Source organism: Plectrocnemia conspersa, unplaced genomic scaffold, assembly GCF_051122295.1.
Source record: "Plectrocnemia conspersa isolate PC_06_02 unplaced genomic scaffold, ASM5112229v1 ptg000012l, whole genome shotgun sequence".
NCBI classification, from domain to species: Eukaryota; Metazoa; Arthropoda; class Insecta; order Trichoptera; family Polycentropodidae; genus Plectrocnemia; species Plectrocnemia conspersa.
Genome location: NW_028277176.1, coordinates 17,245,454 through 17,270,872, shown reverse-complemented (window position 1 = coordinate 17,270,872; position 25,419 = coordinate 17,245,454). Strand labels below are relative to the sequence as shown.

The 25,419-nt window shown below is 31.6% G+C and overlaps 1 protein-coding gene and 1 long non-coding RNA gene across 8 annotated transcripts in view; both read right to left on the bottom strand.

Annotated features, from left to right (window-relative positions):
* Positions 1 to 25,419, bottom strand: part of Nt5b (5' nucleotidase B) — a 38,664-nt gene that overhangs the window by 4,998 nt on the left and 8,247 nt on the right. For 4 of the 7 annotated variants that reach the window (XM_088199855.1, XM_088199854.1, XM_088199856.1 and 1 more), the window contains 9 exons: positions 3,001 to 3,074; positions 2,809 to 2,926; positions 2,639 to 2,734; positions 2,427 to 2,573; positions 2,078 to 2,354; positions 1,834 to 2,008; positions 1,345 to 1,567; positions 1,127 to 1,274; positions 900 to 1,054 (listed from right to left, as the gene is read on the bottom strand). In XM_088199855.1, coding sequence (XP_088055981.1) covers positions 900 to 1,054; positions 1,127 to 1,274; positions 1,345 to 1,567; positions 1,834 to 2,008; positions 2,078 to 2,354; positions 2,427 to 2,573; positions 2,639 to 2,734; positions 2,809 to 2,926; positions 3,001 to 3,074 — 1,413 coding nt within the window. Of the gene's footprint in view, positions 1 to 899; positions 1,055 to 1,126; positions 1,275 to 1,344; positions 1,568 to 1,833; positions 2,009 to 2,077; positions 2,355 to 2,426; positions 2,574 to 2,638; positions 2,735 to 2,808; positions 2,927 to 3,000; positions 3,075 to 14,550; positions 14,689 to 20,259; positions 20,557 to 24,884; positions 25,368 to 25,419 lie in introns of those variants that run through there. The other 3 variants (XM_088199851.1, XM_088199858.1, XM_088199853.1) reach the window with 3 other exon arrangements.
* On the bottom strand, positions 5,058 to 9,746 carry LOC148228444 (uncharacterized). The gene is made up of 2 exons (XR_015811626.1): positions 8,853 to 9,746; positions 5,058 to 8,794 (listed from the first exon to the last, which is right to left on the bottom strand). It is a non-coding gene; the product is annotated as an uncharacterized LOC148228444 (long non-coding RNA).

The following is a 25,419-nucleotide window of genomic DNA, read 5'->3' as shown; positions in this document are numbered from 1 at the left end:
GGCTGATATAGCGTTCCGACAGCGCCGATTTGATCGACATTAACTTTCAATCCTCATACATACTAAGGATTTATTTGCAATTCGTAAAATCTAACGAATATGTGCATTAAATCAGAAACAACGATAATTTTTATGTATTGTAAAAGGAAAAACTCATTTTTCGGCCTCGGAGCCCGGTGACGGGAATTCAAAATTGAAGATTTCGTTACGAAGATAGTTTTATCATTCTTTATCTAATTTAATCAATGTATTCTTTTTATCCTATACACATTATGTATATATTTAATTTTCATAGTCATAACACACCTAGTTAAGTTGCAATCCGATTATTAAAAAAGGAAAAACTCACTTTTCGGCCTAGGAGCCCGTCGCCGGGAATTCAAAATTTGAAAATTTCATTACGAAGATTGTTTATCTAGTTTAATCAATGTATTCTTCTAATCCTCAACACATTATGTATATATTTAAGTTAACATAGTTATAACACACCTAGTTAATTTGCAATCCGATTATTTATATTCAGTCAAATGACGAATTAATGAAAATTATTGTCGCGTAGCAAAATTTTATTATTAAATAAAAGCGTTGTCACGGTACTGTCTATTTGAATTCGAATGCTTATTTTTCATTGGTCGAAGCTATTTGAATATTTGAATGCTTATTTTTGATTGGTCGAAACAACAGAACGCATTGCCGGCGGCTCAAAAATCAATCGGAGCAAATTCAATTTTTATTTTTATTATTATTTATTATTATAATTCCTTTGTTTACATGTATTGTTACACACCGTTCATACAAAGCGATACGATTTATAGAGTATAGAATTGAACGGAGAATGTTTTGTTTAAAGTTATGCGCGTCCGGAAGCGGCGGCTTAGAACAATTATATATAAGATTACCTATCAATAGCTGGTGCGTCCATTTGGAATCTTTGCTCGTGAGCGACAGTAGATTCGTGCGGTAAAAGCATGGCAGGAGCACGGAACATATAGCAGAATGGATAATACATTAAGTTTAAGAATGAAGCGGCATATAAATCAGCATAACGAACAACCTGAAATAATGAACATTAATTAATATCACTTATTAAGAACAGGTTTAAAATAAATATTTATAAAAATCATACTTGAGATGAGAAGAAAGTCTGCCTAGAACCAGATCTGAACAACGAGCCCATCATACCATAAGCCAAGTCCATTTTATGAGTCACGTCTCTCATGGAAATGCGTAGCTTGGATATGTCAGGTTTTTCTTTTGTGCTCGAGTCTAAATTCCTAAAAAAATATTGTTATGAATATTTAAATACATAATATTTACAATATTATACATTTTAAAATTGCTTACTTGTACATCTCTCCTAGCATTATTTCAAGAGATTGAAGCTCTGCGAATATTTGACATTTATCAGTCCATACATGTAATTCTTGAACTAATTCTGGTACAATTAAAAATGTTCTCCATCCTCTGATTTTTTTAGATTTGAGAATATCACCGAATATATGGTCGCCTATATATAATACATCTTTACCTTTGGCACCGATTAGCTCAGTGAAAACATCACATGAACCTAGAATAAAATATTAAAAATAAATTACTCAAATAATAACTTTAAAACCAACATATAAAAAAAAATCTGCTCCATCTGTCAAACTTATTAAAAAATATATATATTTCAGTAAAGGCTCATGTAACCATTGTTTTATAAAAAAAATATATTGGATGGGATATCCAATGGGCCAATAGATCAATATTTTATTTATCATTTTCATAATATAAAATATATAAAAAATAATTTTTGATCAATTTCTGCATAAGCAATAATAAAATAATCACCTCCAGAATAAACTTGTTCTTTTTGCAACGGTCCCATATGCGTGCCAATTCTAAGTGCTCCTGTGCACGTATTCACCTGCCTTAAGATAGTTCCTTCCCCAAAGAACAACGGTTTACAAGCATCGACGACAATCACATCGAAATAAGTCTTCCAATTCCTGTGTGGATCTTCAGGCTGCAAATATAATACGCAAATTAATAATTTACATCATTACTATTCCAATATTTTTCTAAATAAACATACCCTAGGTCCATGCGGAAAGTCAAAGAGATAGGACATAATTTTATTTGTGAATTTATAATCACTATTTGTCAATAAGAACACTTTTGCACCGCTTTCCCTAATCCTCGTCAAAAACATAGGTAATTTCTCATCCTTTTTGACATACTCTTCAAGATTTTCGGTAGTCTTTTGCTTGAGATCGCCTTGACTATGGACATAATCCACTGCGTTTCTAACGTCTTGGAAAATTGACTTGAAAGACATAGCTAAGTCGCCGCCGCGTACGCCAGTTTTTTCTCTGCAAATTAAGAATCATTAATTTCACTTTTTTATAGGCTCTTATTTCGTAATTTTATATCAATAATATTACCTTGTATATTGCGGTGAATTTGTGAAGAAGTCTATCAAACATGCTAACAGATATGTTTCCGGTAAATTGAACAATGTGTTGAGAACGTAAACTCTTGATTCGTCCAATTGTAAGAACTTATTCGGATATAACTCATAAACTTGAGAACTAAAATATAATAATAAATATATGGTCCATCTTTGCATAAATCAATTTAAACAATATATACTCACTGCTTTAAAAATTCGAATCCATGTACGCATACTAATATGTTTCCATAAGCGTCTACTTTCAGAAGATTGCCATATAAAGTGTCAAACCACAGACCTCTATAAAACACAATAAGGATTAAATTACAAATAGTTATATATTCAATTAATAATATTAATAAACATTATTTTACCTGATCGGAAACGAAGGATCATATTCGAATTCTAGAATTTCTTGCGGATAACCAAGATTGACTAAATGTTCTTTCACTAAATTAAAGCCAAGTGTTTCATATTGGGGAGATTTATACTCTGAAAAGGATTAAATTAATAAATTAATTTTTATTTATTATAAATAATGGCCAAATCAATGTGTCTATTCTTACCAGCCAGTGTGTAATCCATGTCGAATCCATAGAACTTGATGTTTTCCAGATGCAGAGAACGATTGACGAATATCCTGGAATTAATAAAAATACATATTTATATGAATGGTGTATAAAAATATCAATACAAAATAAATACATTAAATATAATATTATTATATGAAACTACATATGTACGTATGGTGGACATCTGCCGATGATTCAATTTTTTAAATATAATTATTTAAAATATACTTTAATTTACAAATATCCATTGACATTAGTTTAATCTAATCTGCAATCTGCACTTAAGATAATACAAATCTTAAAAACTACATCTGATGTGACCGTCTAGAATAATTTATTAACTGTAAATCTCCCATGCAACTGCAAGATTATGAAAATCTAGGAAACCCTTATCTGTGATGACCGAACGGAATTATAATTAAATAATAATCACTAAACCCAATCTCCCAGACACAATAAAAATTCAAAAAAAAAAAACACTTGGGGTCTAAATGATATTCGATTCAAATCATTCCTGAGTAAGAATCATTCGAAACCACGTCTTTCGGGTATTAGTCACCGACTTATACTGATTCTATTGTACTAATTATAATAATAATAGTATTTACAATGCAATTTAGCCAAAATTTGTCGGAATCTATGAGTCATCTATTAAGGATATACGACGCACCCAGATCATATATTTTTTATAAACAACTAGCAGTGAAAGTTAAAATAATTATAATGATTATAGATTCTCAACATTAAATAAAAGTGAGTATATGCTTTTGAAAAATCGAGCAAGATGAAGAATCGACTCCGAACGTTGCACTGTTAGGTTGATATTGCTCTTACTTATATTAAATGATACTTATGTTTATAAGCACATATTGATATTCAAAATGTAATGTTATATAGTATATGTAGTATATAGGTGCTGAAAAGTAAAAAAGATAAGTAAAATTTGAGCGTTAATTCGAAAGGAAAAACTATTTTTTAATTCAGAAACATTAAATACTGGAAACGCAACAAAAGTGATATGGACAAAAAGTTATTGATTGAAAATGATTAACTTAAATTGATTAATTTTAAGATAAATTATGGGTGCTATTTAACAGGGAATTATTTTAAGAGATACTATGTGCATTTAAATAAATACTTTGTTCCATAAAACCATTTGTTTGTGCATTTATGTAAGGTAAATCTTTGGAGTTTTATTCATACTGTTCTGGTCAATCTGTCCAACAGTAATGCACAAACATTTCGTTTTATGGAACAATTATTTTATATATTGCTCATTTAAATTATCCTCATAAATTATCCCTAAGTTTACGTTTTTACATATAATTTACGCACTAGACGAAACACTCAATTTTTCGGTATTTAGAGCGAAAACAAGTCGCAAGCGACGGATGATTTAGAACGTGTTTGGAAGTGAGTTTAAGTATTTTTGGAACTCTCGGCATGAGCGTGGGACGCGTGTATTTATAAATACTCGAGAACGATTGCACTTGGTTTTCCTAAGGTCGAAGCGAAACTCGAAGGTAAACTCAGGTGAAAATCATTAATTTATTATAAATCGTATTTACAGAGAGGCAGTGTATGGTATTCGATAATGAATCGTTTGGCTCGCATCATTGCAATCGACGAATACGATGCCAATAGATGATTATCGAAAACCAAAGCAGAAGATATAAAATGACAGGTGAACACTTCCGGGTCTAGATAAAATTAGTACAGTACATAAGAGCTGTAGACTCGAGGTCGACATTTAATTTCAATAACGATAAGATTATTTTTCTCGATAAAAAACTTTAACTATCTATTGTGAGGTATTTTTTAAAAATGTTAAATTAATAATGGAACAAATTAAAGAACATTTGTGTTGTCACGTACTTAGAAAAGAGACTACAAAGTCTAGGCATAATAAATAATATATACAAGTACGATATATCAATGGTATAATAAGTCAGTGACAAATATCTGAAAGACCTGGGTTAAAATCGCATTTTGAACCTAATGTTCTTAAATTTCTATCGTTTCTGGGAGATCATCACAGATTAGTTTTCCTATTTTATTTTATTTTTTATTAAATCTTCTGTTGTAACCCTGACAGGAATACGCCTAATGCGTCAAAACGAGCAAATCTGTACTAAGTAAGTCAATCAGACATAATGAATACCTACAAGTAAGTATTAACCACCAGACTGAAAGTCTGGGAATTGGTGACATCTATATTATTAATTATAAATTATTATGAGCTATACAATTTATAATCAATAGATGTCAATGCAGCTGGGGCCGGTTTTTTTTTAATGATAACGCATTTTTATAAATAAAAATTTGAGTGCCGCTGCCGGGGCTAGAACCCGCAACCTCAGAGTTACTAGTCTGGAGTACGCTATTCCGTCCTGTGTTTTTAATTTCGCAAATGAATATCAGCGATATTTCTAATACCGCGGATTTTGTGACAATATAATGTCAGACAATGAATCATCAAAGTAAAGTATGCACAATGAAATACACGAATAAGGAATATAAATATTTATTTTTTTGCTATAAGGGCGCCAGGTAGTAGTTTTTAAATATTTGTAGTAGACAATCAAACTATATTATAATCACATTTTTGCTATCGAACTAAGAGTCGGATCACTTTTACCAAATAAATAACATTTAAGTATTTATTTATAAATTAACTTGGTTAAAGCGGCAATCGTAATGTTTTAGAAGTAAATATGTGCGTCATTTGGATACCAACAGCCATCCTATTACATAACAACCTTTGGGCGGCCGCCAGCTACCGAGAGGGATCGATACCAAATTTCCTTCTTCAGGCAGGACTCCTCTCCTTTTCCATGCAAGAAAATTGGTGATCTTCCAACGAATGGAACCCGAGGTCAAGATCGCCAAGGGGGCGAAGAATCGATTCCGTCGCGCCTATTAATCGCTACATGCCAGAGCCGAGGGTTGAAAAGTGGCATGACATGGCGTGCCATGCCATAGCCATAGCCATAGCAGAGTGTAATTGGCATGTCACGTCACGGAAACGAAGCGCTTCACGGCCACGGTGAAACGCTCTTCTAAATTTAGAGAGTTTGGTCGAAGTGCACGAACCCATGGCTACATGGGCTTTAAAAAGATAGGCCAAGACAGACGTCATTTAGAGAAAACGGTAAGGAATAGACAAAAAAAACAGCTGTTCGTATTATATAAATATATAAAAATATCATGTGTGCTTTTTAACTAATATTATGTAATAATAATTGGCTTCGAATATAAAGAGTTCTAACGTGACAATAGAGTTTATTAATCACACATCAAAAATACACGTAAAACTAATTAATCAGTACAAAACAAAGATCACAAAAAATAAAACAAATACGTCTAACAAATAATAGGTAAAAAACAAAATAAAAAGAGAGACAGAAAGTAATCAATTAAATTAGTTAATCAATTAATTAAAAAATATTATTAGAATGTAAATCGTTTTTATGTCTCTATGTTAATATTCCAATCGAAATTTATTTAGCAAGTATCATTTTTTTATATATGTTTTGAAACATGAATATGTATGAATAACTATTATAAAAAAGAGACAGATATTATTTTATTAATAACTAAACCATGAATTACCTTATCGTGAAAATTGTTATCTTTATACAAAACATTTGGTTCGACTTTAAATTAAAACTAGAATATTTTCTCCTGTGTTTTATACAATTTGAAAACACATAAATAATAACATTTTCCTGAATAAGGTATTGGTAGCATGTTGAGCTTTTACATTTAAAATTATCCTATTATTAAAAATGCCGGCTCAAAAAACGGAATCATTCGTTGAATAATTTACAATTAATAAAACAAATATCTGTAACTGCCAGTAGATTAGAAATAGAGTTTCAGTCATATTATAAACAAGTATTTTAATAAGGAAAACTAGATTAATAATAAACACAAATCTCACATCTCTCGAAGTATGGAGTAGTATATAAAATAATAAAGCGTTGATGCTACAGAAAAAAATATTAAAGCTATGCTAAAGTATACCACAAAATAAATAAAAATGAAAACTCATTCACTATTAACACTATAATTAGAACTACATTATTTAATAATCTCGTTATATGTAACAATAATACAAGTTAAAATAGCTATGAGAACATTTTCCTAAAATATGATACATGATAATGCACGTGGATCCAGTCGCGACAGAGCACCATGTCATAGAAAATGACACTTAATGATAATAAGCCCCAAATCATTTCATCAATCCAATTCAAGCCAATTGAAGTTTCCAGAAATACAAATAAAAAACGGACATCATTCAGAAAGATCATAACCACAATCAATCTTGTGAACATCCAACCATAAACAAGCAACAGTTCAGCGTTGCTTTTAGAATCACCTGCTACTACTGAAATCGTTCCATTAGCTTCTACTACTTCCCAGAAACGCACGCTAAAATTTATTAGTAGATCGTACGAATATAGAGGAAGAAGATGAAGCACTCGAATGTGTCAAAGGCGCAGTTCTGAAAACACTTGGCCGGCAAGGATGGATTTTACATATCGGTTTTAGATCGCGACCGAGAATAGAACCCAAGTAGAAAGTGAGCGTTCGATTCGAAACCATGACCCAGTAAGACGAAACGTAGGATTTGTTCGATTTTGCGTAGGACTACTGTCCGACTGTCACCGATTATCCAAGGTTAGGTGAAAGTAGATGCATTAAGGTGCAATAATAATTATTGGTAGAATTTTAAATTTTAAAATTGCAAAAAATACTAGCCTTCCTTCGGTTAAAATCGTAAAAAAGGCAAAATTAATATTGGCTGTCTGAAGTAGCGCGCGGGGCACTACATAGGACAAACAAAGCATAGCAAAGCCCCTCTTGGGGTGCGAAGGGCAAGGCTGCAACTGAGGCAGCATAAACACCCTGGGGAATGATGCTGTTACTAGGATAAAACGCAATGCAATGCCAGCCAGCCAGCGAGAGCACGTCACGAGAAATACGAATGCATCCCCAATAACATACTTAGTACCACGGGGTGTAGAGAACCCGCTCACCCGGCCGTTAAAAGCTGTGTACCCACCCATAAGGGTTGGCCTCGTAGCAGGCAATGAATAACACGTATTTAAACTTCTATCGGAAACTCAATTAGCAGTGCAGAGTGAATATTTTCGGTATTTTTTTATTAAACTGGTATTTTTCATTAAGAAAATGTCGAGATAGATTATTTTTCTAACGAATTGTTATTTCCATTCAAGGTAATTTATTAATTAGGTAATCAGTGGCGCAGTGTTAATTTATATATTTTTTATTAATTGCTATTTTCTTAACTCAATGCAATATTGCATTTGGCCGCTAGTGTAGAATTTGCGGGTATTTTGCTCATCTTTAAGCACACACTGTTTTTTTATATTATATTGCTCATTATATTTACAAATTTAAGTAATCTAAGTCAGCAGTAAAAATAAGTATAGCTATTAAATACTTTTTAGTGTATGGGGGGGGGGGTTTCAACAATGGCGCTTTAGAAAGCTAGAACAACAAAAGAATTGGTTAGATAAAACACGAGAAATCATCATCAAATAAGATACATACTTTCATATGCAATTGACATAAATTACTCTTAGTCCGCGAGCTACGAACCACAAGATACTCATGGTCTCGTATCGAGTAACATTGTTGTACGTATCCTTTGTCATTATCGGAGAGTCACCAACAAATGACGCTTTCACCAAGATATGTGCCGAAGGCGGAACTAAACTACGATCATGTGATTTTTACGTGCATTTGTATATTTCTGCTGACTTTTGAAAGTGAACAGGCTATAGTACGTTTTATCAAGGACTCCGCACATTCACCCGACCTAGACAAAGGCGGAAAAAATGTGTATAGCCGACTATTTCTTTTATATTCGCACATAGCAACACTAGTGCAAATATTTAAAGCTGGCGATTACGGATAAAAGGTTCGCGATTTACGTTAAACCAACAGATAAGAGTGAGGCTGTAACTGGAGCCGGCGGCGACCCTGACCCCAGACCCGCCAAAATTGGTAATATTCCAAAAGTTCTACTACACAGGCCATTGTTCGACGATTTGCCGCAGAGGAACCGCACACAATGTATGTGCTATATATACAGGTGATAGAACAGAAGTGTTTGTTTGGCTGGCGCAAAGTTCAAGGACTCGAAGGATTATAAATCGACGCTTTTCACTCGTTAACGCTTTTATTTCATCTTAGAACGCTACTGGTGTATCTGAAGCCGCAATTATAAATTGACAGTCAGAGATCGCCTCTCGCAGAATAACTTTTTTATATGAAAGTTACCGCGGTGCATCTGGTTCTTTTCCGATAGAACATCATTTTCCAAGTAATAGCGACCCACTCTCGTTTACATTTAATTTGCAGCATTGGCAATTTTCTAGAATTGCCATCCCACACGAGATTGTTGTGACAGGATGGAATATTCGTTCAGCAAGATTTCCACTTAATATTCGCTTTGAATCAAATTTATGACGGCGCGATACGAAACTGTCTTCTAATAAATATTCATGTGCGAGAGCAAGGGCGTGTGTAGACCACGAGGCGCAATGTCCGATGACTTTAATTGGATACAAGAATTTGATAAATTTATATTTATAATGTAAATGTGCAGGCGGATTCTTAACATGACTCTCTCTATGGCGCATTAACAAGATAGATTTTCCGGTAATGGCAAAATCCAATTATTGTGTGTATAAGTTTAAGAATAGACTGTACCGATATTTTCTCAACCCTTTAGAGAAAGTCATGTCATATTTATTTAAAAAAATACTTATTATTTAAATAAAATATTGAGGCTTATTTAGCCGCGTAGTGTAATTATTTGCTTTCGCTATCAACCTGTTATTTTAATTTAAAAACATACAAGACACGCTTGGCCGCGCAGCACAATGTTTTTAGATATTTTTATGGCGCAAAAGTGTGCATATATATTTGACCGAATTAATCTAGTATTAATTAACAACAGGTTTCTGATTTTTAAATTATTAATAACTGGTTTCCGTGAAAAGGTTGAAACTGACTAGCCACTCTCGATATATGCTCGTGCACTAATACGGATATAATTCTAAAATACAAACTGCCCTTAAACCATGAATAAGTTATTGTTTTATTTTATATTAATGCAAATATATATTAATTTAAAATATAAATAAAATATGCATATATGGCGTTGATAACAGTAAAAACGCATGTTTCGTGATAAAGGGACCAACGATTAAAATCTACTGTTTTTAAAAATCGTATCAGTAATAATTTTAAGACCGGTGAAAGAAATTTACCCTCAAATTTTAAATCAAATTGACCCTCAGTCAACAGAGCAATTAAAATAAAACAGACAAAAACGAGATTCTTACGCAAAAATTAATGAAATCCCATTACTAATAAGTCACGGATCATATTACTATTTAATTTGTGTTTTAAGATATTTTACATACAGGGGTACCGAGATCGTAAAAAATAAATAAATGGAATGTAATACCCGAGTGGAGATCAAAATCGTAAGAAAAAATATTAACGATGAGTCCTAAATATAAGATTAAGGATTTCTCGTACAAAATCACTCGATCCAGTGCTCACATACTGTGAGATTCGCTCAATCCGGAACTGACAGTTATATATTTATTATTAGATCCGGACCCACAACTAATCGGTCGATGAGGGATTAATCTAATCGACCGACCTCGAGTCAGCTGATTCGATCTCTATCAAAAGAACCACAACTCTGCTCACATGGAATTAAGCTTCATCAACTTCGAGCTGAAGCTGTGTTGATACGTCGACGCGAACGGATTAGCCTTGCTTTGAGATTGATGCTACTTCAAATCCGGCCAACTAAGGACACTGCCTCTCCATGATGTTGACACAAACATTTCAGCATCAGCTCGTAATTGACCCATTTAATATAATTTAAAAAAACTAACGTAGCAGGCAAAGTTGCCTTTTATTGCATAGCCGATATCAACTCAAGTGTAGTGATTAAGCTAGTTCATGGTGAATAAATCAGTATCATAAGGATAAGTTAAATAAGTGGTAATTGTGGTTTAAATACAGTAAAAAATAATATAGATCCTTTCATTTCGATCCAAAAAAAGCCAAACAAAAGTGTAGTGCAAAATACTTTTAGTATTATTTTGATTACCAGCTATATTATACAGCTTATTTCGGACAAAACCAAATAGTTCCAAAGCGTTCCAAAGACAAATAATAAGCGATCTGACCCAGTCGTGACTTTTATGATTTATTATTATTGTTTTGATTTAAAATTCGTACGACGATGTCACGTTTAAAATCAAATTGAATACTTTTAGTATATGTTTGGGCGAAATAATGTAGCTCCTAATGTACTGGACTAATAACTTGGGGCGCGAGTTCGAACCCCGCAGCTGACTTAAATTTATATTTATAACAATACGCTACTATTAAAAACCGGCTCCATTGACTGATTATAGTCAATAACACTAGTTAATATATATATAATAAAATACATGTCACTGATTTTAATCTGGTGTTGATATGATTTACCCTGTTGTAAAGCATTGTTACACCGAAAAATTAAAAATAGATAAGTTGTTAATTTATCGTTGATTTAATAACGGGAACTATGCTATAAAAATAAATAAATTATATATTAATTTGATCGAATAATCGCTCATTCATCATATTAGGTTATAGCACATCTATTATGTTTTAAAAAAAAGTTATAAATTATTCAAAAAAATATATTTTTTTGATTAGTCTAAATTGTTATATTTCTCCTTGGAAATGCTGCAACTCTGTCCACGAGTATAATCACAAGAGTCAAGATAAATCAGTAGATTTTGTATAATATTTCTGTCTCGATCTGACTAAGCAGTTTGTCAAGTATTTTCCATCGGAACATAGCCACGGTTTTCCTAAAATAAATTCTGCACCTCTAATATCGCAGAAAGGCCACTTGCCAACAGAGCATATCTCTGATGACAACTCGTCAAAATAATAAGTGAACTATTCGCATACATGTCAACAGTGTCAAAATGAATAAGAATCGCGACACATCGACAGTGATTGATCTATAGATTTGTATTTTATCATAGCTACATACAGTAGTAAATCAATAGTAAGTTGGTAGTTTAGTTCCCACAATAGTGCTCCACACATACACAATTTGGTAACTTTTAAGACTCATAAATTGCAAATATAGTTAATCGAAATCCATTTTATCACGTAAAACATTTTTATTATATTATATGTGTATTTGAACTGCCACGCAGCATGAAAATTTTCACTATCTAGAATTATTAAATAAAATACCAGTTAATAATTACTAACTGTTTTTATTTAGAGAAACTGTCGTGGAATAATCGACCATGATGATTTTGATTATTTTTCTTCATAAACTGCTAATTTAGCGTGTGAAGAACTGCATTAAGCTTCGGGCTTTAACGACGCGTGGTTTCGACCCTGATTTAATGGCAGTTTTAAATATATCGTGTATACTGATTTTAATTATGTCTTCCGGCATGCAAACCATGCGTGCTAAGAGTGCGAAAATGCATTCGAATGCTTCTAAAATGTGCGCCGATACGGAATCCAAGAATGGTTGGCCTTGAACGCATCCTTGAACACAAATTTGCGCAAAGCATCTGCATCGTACGTTTACTTCTCGCGACAGATTTTACATCACTCGTACAATGACAGAAAACTACTATGTAAATAATGATGTATTGATAGGTAAAACTTTTGCGCAATGGCCTGAAAAAAAAACTTTCGAAATGATCGATGTTTAATAAATTAAATTAGGTGAATTGTGGGAGTATTATATATTGCTATTAAACTCCCACGTGTGCCATATATGTAAGTCTCAAATATGTATTTTTATTTATGTATTGTGACATGCGAGTAATCTCAATAAGGCGCACATGAATTATTTATTGCCTGCATGAAAACTAATTAAATCGCGCATTAATTACAATAAAAATATGATTATTCTCTCTACCAAAATTTACATACAAGATCGTATCAGCTTTTGTCGTTTAACTTTCAGATCAAGGTTTCATTGAGAAACTGGATTTAAGTCTAGTTTACTTTTAAGTTATACATACATAAATAAATCATGTTTTAGGCAATTATTTATATGAAGTGGAACATAAAGAATTAATTAATAATGAAGATTTCATTAATAATAAAGCCTTGACATTGAAGGTAAAGACTGTATAGTAACGACCATGAAAATACGTGATGCTAATGAGTAACAAGTATTCAGTAAAATGTCACTTAGACATAAACAATTATTTATTACAACTAAGAAGAACTATTTTTACTATTAAATCATACATACATATGTACATTAATTTTTGTATTTACATCAGATAAAAAGGTAACAACTCAAATCTAGTTAATAAATCATATATACTACATACGAATTTTAGCATTCCTCAATCAATGTGATAAAAAATAGTCAAACTAATGGGAAAGATAACACTGCAGTTAAGATACAACACCGCTATTTTTTGGTATTTAAAAGATGATAATTGCATGAATCATATGATTCATTGCATGACATTAATTTTTTTTGTTTCTTTAAAAACTAGATCAGTGGTGTAAGTCGATGAGTAACACCTGATATATCTGGGTTAAAATCTAACATGAACCTGACCTAAATTTTATATTTCTATCATATCTGGGAGATAAGAATTAGTGATTTTTGTGATTATTATTCCATAAACATAACTTTTCCTATGATGAATATTGTCGGGTTCGAGACACTCGTGATTTTTAATTGACAGGAAAATTATTATAAATTTATCTCAGTATTGTATCAGACTCTGTATGTTGTCACCATAACACATTACAAACACGTGTAACATATTAATCAAAATATAATTATATACACGTGTAATGCATTAATCGAATCATATCATTACGTTTTAACTATAAATACAGGATCATACAGTCATATTATTCACGGAGCATCCTTATTTCCCTCGCTCTACCATAAGATTCGCCCATTGGAGACACAGCGTAACAAGAGTATTCTATATTTATATAAACAAATCATCGGTAATTAATAACAGTTAATTAACAATTTTTTTAACTAGTTTTTTATTAGATAATATGGATGAAATGCGCATGAGGATTGTTTTATTTTTTAGGGAAATGATATGTATAGCAGCGTAGCAAAAATAATAGTTGTAAATATTTAAAAATTAAATAATTAATGTTAGTCTAAAGTTGTTGAAACTAATATAATTGCTACTCGGAATCGATTAAAAAAAATTCTAGTAAAACTATTTTTAATAAATATCAGCCATTAAAAGAACATTAGACTAAAGCAATTAGTCTACATCAGAAAGATCTAATTTTCTAACAACAGATATACGGATTCATCAGTGTTAAAAAACGACCTTATACATTTTAATTTCATGTCTTTTGTATCATAGGTTAAAAAAATAGGTTTAGGTCAAAATAACGACGAATGCAATCATTTCTTTGAAACAAATAACATTAAATGGTCAAATTAAAGTTTTGACTTACTCGTTAGGCGTTTTATCCCTCATCATGTACCCAGTTTCCTCGAACGACATGTAACAGTTAACATTTCCATTTACACTTTCACATTTTCCACTACCGTTAGTGTCTTCTATGCGCATATTTTACGATCGTTCACCAAACTGTTGAATTGAAATCGATAAGAAAAAATTCACATATAGCAAAGTCGCACGCTGTGGCCAATTGAGCGTCTGCGGTACAATTGAATCAAAAGGGTTGACAATGTTCGGCAATAACAGCATGGTCAAGGGTCAATTATAATTTTGAACCAATTGAATTGACAGTGATGTTGGCAAAGGTCGTGAGGGGAGCAAATCGCGTTTTTTTATTGTAATTGAGCTGTAATCAATCTGAGCGAGACAATAAAAATGATGAAGCGTCGCCTCGATGGGTTAATCCCATTAACATTTTAACTCGATTGGGTGCGCAAATAAAATAATTTTGCAAATAAATTGCATAATTTAAATGTGCACATATTATAGATAGTAACGGTAAACACGTACTTAAATGGTAGGATTATCCGGATTAATTTAATAAATATATGTGTTGTCAACAACAACTAAAGCAAACAATTCGTTAAGTGAGGGAGTCAGATTGTTGTCAAGTGCTGTCATTTAATAATACAAATAAAATCCTGATTGGGATTTAAAAGGGGGAAAGACGAATCAATACACATATTGGCCATAACGTGAAACTTCAAAACCATCGCGCATTATCAGTGGTTGGATCCTAACCGACTTTGTACAATGCAATTTTGGCAGAACTGCGCCACTCGATGGTTGGAACACAACTGAACACTTTCTCGCTCGCGAGGCTCGCATGATCAGATAAAAAGAATTGCAACCGATTTGATTATTCATCAGCTTGTTATCGGCGATAAAGCTTGAGGAAAATCGCTAAGACTGGCGTAACAGTACGTGTCAATTGAGAACAGTGATATGGTGTTTCTCGGGAAAATCGTAAATGTGATATTGCACTTTTGACCTTGGTCACGTTATTATGTGAAAAATCTTATGAATGAACGTGATAAGATGCGAACATACAAGGAATGACGTAGTTCTATCGACTACGTGTGGATTGTAATACATTTTTGAATATTTTAAGTAGAACATTATGCAGTTTAGCCAAAAATTACTTTACAATTTTAAAAATATAAGCTTATGAAATATACAACGATAATTACAAGACGATGCTTAAAACTTGGTATTTCCAAAAACAAAATTCAGTCAAGAATTTCCCGCGGAAAATCTTACTCAGTTCGTATTTGGGAAAATATTAAATATGCACAGCAGTGTTGATGAATAACCATGTCAATGCAACTGGTGAGGCAAATTTAAAAATAGTATTTTTATTAATTTTTGTCAGAATATTTAAAAAAACGAGTGTTTGTTCTTAAATTAAAGAACAATATTATTAAAGGAATCCGAGCGATAAAGTAGGATATTAAAAAATGGGGAACTTTGCAAGAGATTATTTTTTGTATAAGAAAAGAAACTCTCCATAATATGTATAATAGCATGTAAAAGATAAATTAAAAAAAAAACAGATTATTTTGTAAAATAAATTAGTTATTTAAAAAATACTTTTCATTAAAAAAACGTCCTCTCTTCTGGGTACCTCTAATGCCTGCACTACACTCTCTGGAAGTTGGCCAAGGTTGGCAAAGGACGGAGAATATAGTGGGTTACTCCGGAATTACTTCGGTCGAGTTTGGTTCTGTCCGCTCTAAAATCTCTCGGAAGTTGTCCGAGGTTACCGAGAACGGAAGGTAAAGTGGGGGTAATTCAGTCAACTTGGCCAGCTTCGAGCGCTTCCGAACATTGTCGGCAAACGGACCGAAGTCGAAGCTGCTCTTTTGAGCGCGAGCGGTGAGATACTTCCCCTTTCGCTCTCTCGCGTGTTAAGTGGCGAGAGTGAGAGAGATAATGAAATGGTTTTTCGCAAACTGAGATAGAACGAGTAACTCGGTTCAATTTCAGTATGCGCGTAGGCGTCCTATGGTCAACACGCATGTCGAGCGCTGCATCGTGGGGACTTGAACACTCTTACTGACATTTTTGAATATATTAGGGCACCAAAAGGGATTAATTATATTTTTGATAGTATATTCTTCTAACAGATATCGTTATTATATCTTTTTTTCATATAAAATTAAATAATTAAAAAATAATTAGTGGTACTTAATTTTGTTAAAATAATCGTTTCGAATATCCTTATGTATTTTCCTAGATCGGTTTATATAAATGTCACACCATAACGAATTCTTATTTAAAATCGATGGCGACAAATTCTACGATAGTCACAGATGTGGTGTTCGTATTCTGAAGTATAATTTTTATGCCTTATGGCATTTTTCAAAAGCCGACAAAGATTTTGCGTAAATTGAATATTTACGACCAAAAAGTTTTCACTGATATTGTATTGGTGAGTGCCCACCCACACAAACTCGTATAATTATCAGTAGCGTAATTTTAATAATGTGACAATTTAAAAATTGCGATTATTTGGCACATTTTTCGATCGCGCGCAAATATGCCAGCTGTATGTGACAGAAGCCGCCGCCGTCCGGACGGCATATGAAATTTGCGTAGGTCTCGGCCGACTTCAGTTGTAACTTCGGTTCGGACAACTTCAAGAGAGTGTAATATTTGTGATGTGAATGATGTAATATATGTACTGTTTATTTATTTTATTTATACATTTGGGGTACACTATATGAGTTAAATTTAGCTGATGATATCATATAGGTGTATATTCTTACCCAGCTCGATTTTAATTAATCAGCACAATATTCGTCCGTGAGATTAGGAAAAGCTATGAAAACCTAATATGTTCTCCATAACACAACATAAATAAAATAACTTTATGGTTCATATGAGATTAAACCCCAGGTGTTCTATATGTCATCGACTTATACTACTAATTTTGATTATAATTAATAACAGAAATACGAATCAACGATGGTTTGCCAAATTCCGTTCTGGAACAGCTGATGAAAAAGCCGACATTCAACCACTGACAATGACAAACTGAAAGCAATTGGTCTCAACCAATCAACGGTCGTAAGATTAGATTATTTGAAGTATTTATTCGAGCGCTTTTCAAAAGCTTACTGAACAATGATAAAAAGTTATAATTGTAGCGACCGTTTCGACATTGCGACTCTAGAGATCACTTTTAACAACCATTTTAAAAATAAAAAGGTAGAAATCGCGATTAAGACTTGAGACATACGTTTTTGAGAGGCTTATGGTTCATAGAAATTATTTTCCTTCGCCAGGCGCCAGGGATATGAACGGTTTTAATCCACGCCGAATAGTGGATCTTGGGTCGTCGATTAGAGCAGAGAGAACCGTGTACAAAATAAACCTAAACTGCTCGCATTAAGTACACACCGGAATATAAAATACTTTGCTCTAAGTTTGGTGAAATTATTTACTGCAGATGTTTATTTCGTCTAATTGCGGTAAGCATAGAAAATAAAAAAATTAAGACTTAACAACAGGGGGTATAATTTTACTACACAATAACGCACGGCTACACGTTGCCAAACAATACGATTTAGTTTTACAACACCCCTTATATTCGTCTACCATGTCGAGTTACAATTATTCATTGACATTTGAGATATTTTACTCGCAGTTATATTTTATTTGATAAATAATATTTTAAATAATATGGTCGCTAAAAACATCCTAACCGTACGCTACACTTTCCATAGACGTATGCTCATAAAATAATTGGCGTTCAGTGTACGTGATCTATTTGTTTACAATATCTGCAATTTTTTCCTTGAACAAAAAATCTTAATTATTCGGTGAATTAAGCATTCGTCTCAAACATGAATTCTGTAATTTATCAGCATATATATTCTATATTCTCTAGAATTTTCATCAGTAATTAATCACTGTCTTCTTTATTTACATTTATTTATCTATTGGAAAAAGCCGTAACATTAATCCTCAGTCCAATGAAATTAATTATATTTTAGTTAAAGCATCTAGGTTATTATCAGTGTGAAAATAGGGATTTTATATAAAAAATATTTCTACTGATAATAAAGATTTTTTATTATCAACCTTTTTTCTTAAACAGTTATTAATTATATGAGGATGTTTTTAGATATTTTCAGAGATTTGACTGATTTTTGTCAATGGAATCCTATTACTTCATGAGAAAAGTTTGCCAGCCAAGAAAATGTAATTCTTTATAATGTATATTCGTCTTAAAACAAATTTATATTAAATAATATCAAATGGGTACACGTATTTAGAAGTGTTTTTCGTTTATATTAAATATGCAAAAATTCGTAATGAAAGACCAGCAAAATTGAAACAAATTTATATAAACCTTTATCCCAAGTACGTATTAACGTGGATATTTACTAAAGTAGTCAGCATCCAAAACAAATAGCTAATTCGAAATATGAATGTTTAACTAAAAAGGTAAAATAATGCTTCATTTAAAATATTGTATATGATTCACTCAACAGCTGTTTTATAGATCAGTTATTTTTAATCATATTGATAAACGAATATTTAAACTTAAAATTTTAAAGGAATTCATAATATTGTAACATTTGATAAATACCATTTATATAATGATATGAGAAGTTATATACATTTTTTTAATGGTGGCGACATTCATAAATCATAAAGATATTCTCAAACAGCAACATATATTACTGTGACAGTCACAAATCATACTTAAAAACTAAGATACAAATTTATAAATAAACTAAATTTGAAGTCTTTAACATTTGTAGTTCAGTTAATTTCAGAACCTCGTTTAATTTTAAAGCAAACACATAAGTTTGAATTTATGGCAATAATAGCAGTTTTAGAGATTTAAGATTAGGTAAATATACTCTAAAAAAAAGCAGTGTTAATAAGCTAATTGGGAAATAATAAAATCACATAATCCCAGTGATAATATAATTGGGTAATATAGTACATCCCATTATTTACATAATTATATTTTCTGTAAAAATAAAATACAAAGCATTGACGTCAATACCCGATAGATTTTCTCAAAAATTTGCCAATTCCTATTTTAGATATTTTTCACACGATTACATAGTCTATATTTTATGGATGAATGGCGACTCACCGGCGAGCGTATTATATAATAAATGACATATTTTACATAGTCATTCGTAAGATACTGGACCTATGATTCATAACCATGGGTTCGAATCCCGAAGTAAACTCGTTTTTATTTTATTGATTAAAAAAAATTGACTTGAACTTAATTGTCTAGGGATGTATATTATATCTATATTATAAAATAGTATATGAAAAATCAAAATATTATTGTATCATAAACAGTATCAAATATTTCAATGTACATTAAACATAATTAAAACCAGTTTAACATAAGTTATTATAATACAAATAGAATCGACAGTTAAAGCGCAATTAAACGTGCATTATAATATCGAAGTCATTACATATATCACACATGTAACGATTCAATACATTAACAGTAAAGTGTAAAGATTTACTTTGTGCCATTAAAACCCGATTTCCTGATGGTTAAATAGGGCAAAGGGGCTCTTTGATTATTCAAGTTTTAAATAGTGACCAGATTGCACAATTACCAAGCGCATACAACCGGTTACGTGGTCGTACTAGGTAGTTCTAGCCCTACCTAACTTCAAACACAAATATGGCACTAAATATATCAAAAATTTACCTAGACTTTCGGTGAGCTTTAACCTTCTTCAAATAAACTTGTCCCTCGTTCATTTCCGCGAAGGAACAGTCGTTTAAAGATGGCATCTATCAGCTGTTATGTGCAAACTACCAAGAACAACGAGTCACAGTTATATGTCACACTTGAAGGTCACTGCAGCACTTTTCACTATGTTTATCTAGCCTATGAGTAATATAAATAACAACAGCGATGGAACCGATGCGTGTTTATTTCGTTCGGTGTAAATGAAACTAGACGTTCGCCTTCGCCGACCTTCTACCAACCACTGACCGCAGAATACTGGAAAAACTGCGACGCCATCTGACACGTATAATATCTGGTATTCAGCGCTGAAAGTATGCTTTCGGGTTTGTAACACGTCTAGGACTAGTCACTAGATGACGGATATAAAACACGGGATCAACAAACATAATCGTTTCAATAATTCGCGAATGTCAATCCTACGCATTGGCGGTACATATAGATTATTAAAAGTCGAGTTAAATGTATATAGTCATAAATAAAATATGAAACAGAAAATGAACTAACTTTAAAAAATAGTATTTTTTTTCTAATTCACTTTCAAAAACATTATTAATACACATTATAATTAAATTACATCTCAATATAGGATTTGAATAAATTATCACTAAAACAGAGCAATTTATAATCAACATTTTATAGGTGTTATATAACCACAACTAGCCTCACTATCTAAATGCTATTTCAACATCACCAAAAACATATACAACGTTTTAAAAATACCACAGAAAATGGTAAAAACGCCATAGAACGGTTTTATGGCCACAACATCATAGAAATAGGTAAGGTAACCTTTAAAAATTGGATCAAAAAAAATAATTTTAAATCTGTCACGCGGATATCACAAACAAATTCGCTTGAAGTTGATTAGTGGCGACAGTTCGCCAAATGTTTCTTTGAATCACATTAAAACAGCCTTACAAGAAAGTTAGAGAGCGTTAGCTCATTAAAATATGTTGATTCTGAGAAACCCCTTTCCTCTGTCAGGCACCAGGTATATCAACGATTTTGAGCCACGCGCTGAACAGTAGATTTTGAGTCGTCGACCAGAGTTGACGGCGCACTTTTTTAGAACAAAGGTCTACGCGCTTTAGTCTGACGTTTTGCCCTTGGCTTGTCGAGCCTCTATAGCACAGTTTTTAAATTAAAAAAAAATACTTCAATTGCTTGAATATTTAACGACAATTCTAAGATCCGCACAGTTTACTTAATGATAAAAGACAATATAACAAAAATAATATAATAATTGTTTTCAACGAAAATTATAATAATTCAAATTTTAGACTTAAAATAATAAATGTAATTATAATAAATTAATTTCATATCTACTTATGCGAACAATGTGTTTCAACTATGTCTAATACAAAATAATAATATAATTATCAATATATTACTCGAGTTGCCATATAGAAAATAATACATCCATCACTAATACTTAATAAGCCCGGTTTTAAATCCCATTCCAATCCTAGTGTTTTTCAATTTCTATAATGTCTGTTTTATCGTATCAAATTTGTGATTAATATATAATTATAATTTTGATTGATTATCGCAAGTTTTCCCAGATTTTCCTAATCTCACAGATATATATATATATTGTGATTTAAAAAAAATCAGTGCTTAACTTTTTACCTATAAGGAAATATTGACGATTTTTTAAAATTGTTAAATGGTCGCCTATTAGTGTTGATTGTGTTTACCCCGCTGTAACGCATTGTGTTAAACGCTTGTCATGTTACAACGAAAGATACAAAATAGTGTTGGTTAATAACATTTTTTTTTTAATTTTAAGAAGTTATTTTTGAAATTTTAAAACTAGATTTTTATATCATTAATTATAATATTAGTTTTCATATAATTTTGCGTATATATATAATACATATAATACTCGAAATTCAATAGTATCATTTATTTATTTACCACCAAACGGGCACGTTAACATTCACAGTCAATGATAATTTTAACGTATAGAGATAGGCATACGTCATTAGATAAGCTGCCTCTGGTAGCTTCCGATGATTTATCAACAATTTTGGAAGGCTTGGAACGCTCTGACATAAATCATAATGTATGCAAAAAATGTATGCAGATCTATACTTAAAAAAAATGTTAAATATATTTGTTTTAGGATCAAAATCCTTTAAAATAAAACTGCCACGAAATTAATACTTGATCGAGCCTAATCATACACATAAAATTTGAAGGCCATCGCAACATTGAAAGGCAAGAAAAAGTCCACTTATCAGTAGTATCTGTTTTGTTTTCGATTACGCGTAGAGGTATTCTTGATGATTTTTTTTATTAAAAACTTAAATGCGATTGTGTGAAGCAATACAAAAATGATTCGTACTTATTTGAATTGTTGTTTTTGTAGAAGAGATTGTTAACCAAGAACGGGTGTCTATGTTCTATTATATACGATAAAAATAAATTATTAGTTGCGATTTAACCCTTTGGTTGCCAAATCTTTTGGAATTACTGGATTTATATCTATGTATTATATAATAAATAAAATATATTTACGGTATTAATGGGTATTTGATTCTTTATTCAATGATGACATCGAATCCGGCAATTCTTGGTCAACAATTAAAAGTCGATATATTGGATTTCAGAAATCAAAGGATTGTTTGAAAGAATTGTTTTAATAGATTTGTGCATTTAAATAAATACTTTGTTCCATAAAACGAATTATTTGTGCATTTATGTAAGGTAAATCTTCGGAAATGGATTCGTTGCAAAGCGTTGTTCATAAGGTACTGTTCTGACCATTGTTCGCTTGCACCTAATCAGTAATGCACAAACAATTTTTTTATGGAACAATTATTTTATATATTGCTCATTTAAATTGTCCTCAAAATTATTTAGTCCTTTGAATGAAAGGGAAACGACAATACTGAATTATTTGTGGTACTTTATGAATAATAATAATATAACAAAACAGAGAAAAAATAATCGAAAAGAAATCCAATCATGCGATACCTGAATCGCGATATTTATCAATTAAATGCAATAGAATTTCATGAAATGAATTAATTATAAACTACTAGACGTTATCGTCAAAGTTAATTAAAAATTTATTACGTATTTATTAATACCAAACCACACAATGTTAAACTGAAACACGTGTGTGACGTATCTTGTACAATTGCCAAGACAACAATGACCAAGTTCTATCGTATCGTAAAACAATGCATTATTTGTTAATAAACACTATATGTATATTCGTATATAAATAATTATAGAGCATGTAGGAAAGTGTGATAAAAACGATTTAACACGCGGTCATGTGTCAAAAATCGTAGTTTGCGTGTCACGAATATTTATCATAAATAAAACTAACGGTATAAATATAGATTGAAATATTTTGAGAACGTTTATTATGGTCACATAGGTCAATGTGAATTTTTCGGCGGCGATGATTTGATTATCGCAACCGTGATTTATATATTATATGTATATATGAAAGTAAAAAATAACGATACAGACATGCATTACATATTTATAATATTAATAATCTAATTAAATTAATATTTAAGTATTACTTAAACAACGTCCAAATATACATAAATCTAAATTTGAAAGCAGATTCTCAGAAAATCCAAAAAAATAAAATGCGATTTGTAATCTTAAATCTATGTAAATACAGTGAAACGTCGACCTTACGAGTATTTTGAGATGGTTTTTTTTTTATTAAAATTGACTTGACTTGTGAGCAAAAAAACGTATTGCGTAACTTAAAAAAACCTTATCATTAATTTAGGAATCTATTGGAATGGATTAATGGAGTTTTAATTAATATTAATGGAGAAAATTGATTTGACATACGAGTAATTTGAGCTACGAGCTCCGTCACAGAACAAATTAAACTGTGCTATAAAAACATCGGCAATAATTAAAAAAAATGAAATTTATCCTATTTTTATTTATTTATGAAAATTTGTGAGTCAAACTTTTTTGATACTTTATTGTAATTATTATATTAGTAAGGATAATATAAATATTATCCTTTCAGATTTGGTTCATTTATAGTAGAACATAACTAAACATTTTGACCATGGTTCTTGCCATTTAATTATTAATCATAATAATACATATCAATCAATATATATTAAGTAGCACAAAATGATATAAAAACATACATATATTACAAGAATTGATATATTAATCTGGCTTTAAGATTTCATATAATAGTTATTATTCAATTATAAATTTAAAAATCTACTTTATATCTTTCGTTGCATCATGGCGACTGTTTAGTCCAACGCGTTACAACTGGGTTAACAAAATAAGCAACTAGTAAATAATGAAACGTACGTACACCCTTACGTTTTTTAAAAAAAATATGCATCACGATATTTGTCCAGATTATGAAAATCTGGGAAAACCTAATCTGTGATAATCCATCAGAATTATAATTATATAATAATCACATACATATGTACATAAAACAATAAAAATAAATTGAATAAAATTATATAAATTGAAAGTACATGTGATGAAGTAAAATTCAATTACGATTATATTATATGTAATCATTTATCAAATCAAATATGTCAAACAATTTTCTAAGAATAATTTACCTGTGTCCTAGATCCCTTTTGTCCAACCATGTGTTATTCATCGTGCGAGTCATCCCTTCGGCAAACCCGTCCCACTCAGTCTCACTCATTTCGTTCCTGGACAAGACGGAAGCGCCGGAAGAAGCCCTTCTCCTTTGGATCGCATTGAAAAAATTGTCTTCCAAGGTGAAGCTGACTGGAGGGCGAGTCTTGGATGAGGAATTAGCCCTGGCTCTCAATTCGCAAGCAGTGATCGGAGGAGTCACGGGGTACACCCCGACGAAAGTAGAAGTCTCCGGCATTTCGTACGAAGCACTAACCCACTTTCGAGAACAAAGAACTGAATGAGTCTTCAACTTTCAGTCGACTATTTTCAGAAATGTTCGGATTTGAGTTGATTCCAAAATGTTGCTTGTTCAAGTGATTTATATAGTTTATATAAAGTTCAAAGAAGGTGATCGTGCTCAGAGCGCGACTGACCGGAACGACGACCGCGATATGTCTGAGAGTGACGCTGGTAGTGTGTTTGTAAACCGGTCATGGAACAACAAAACAA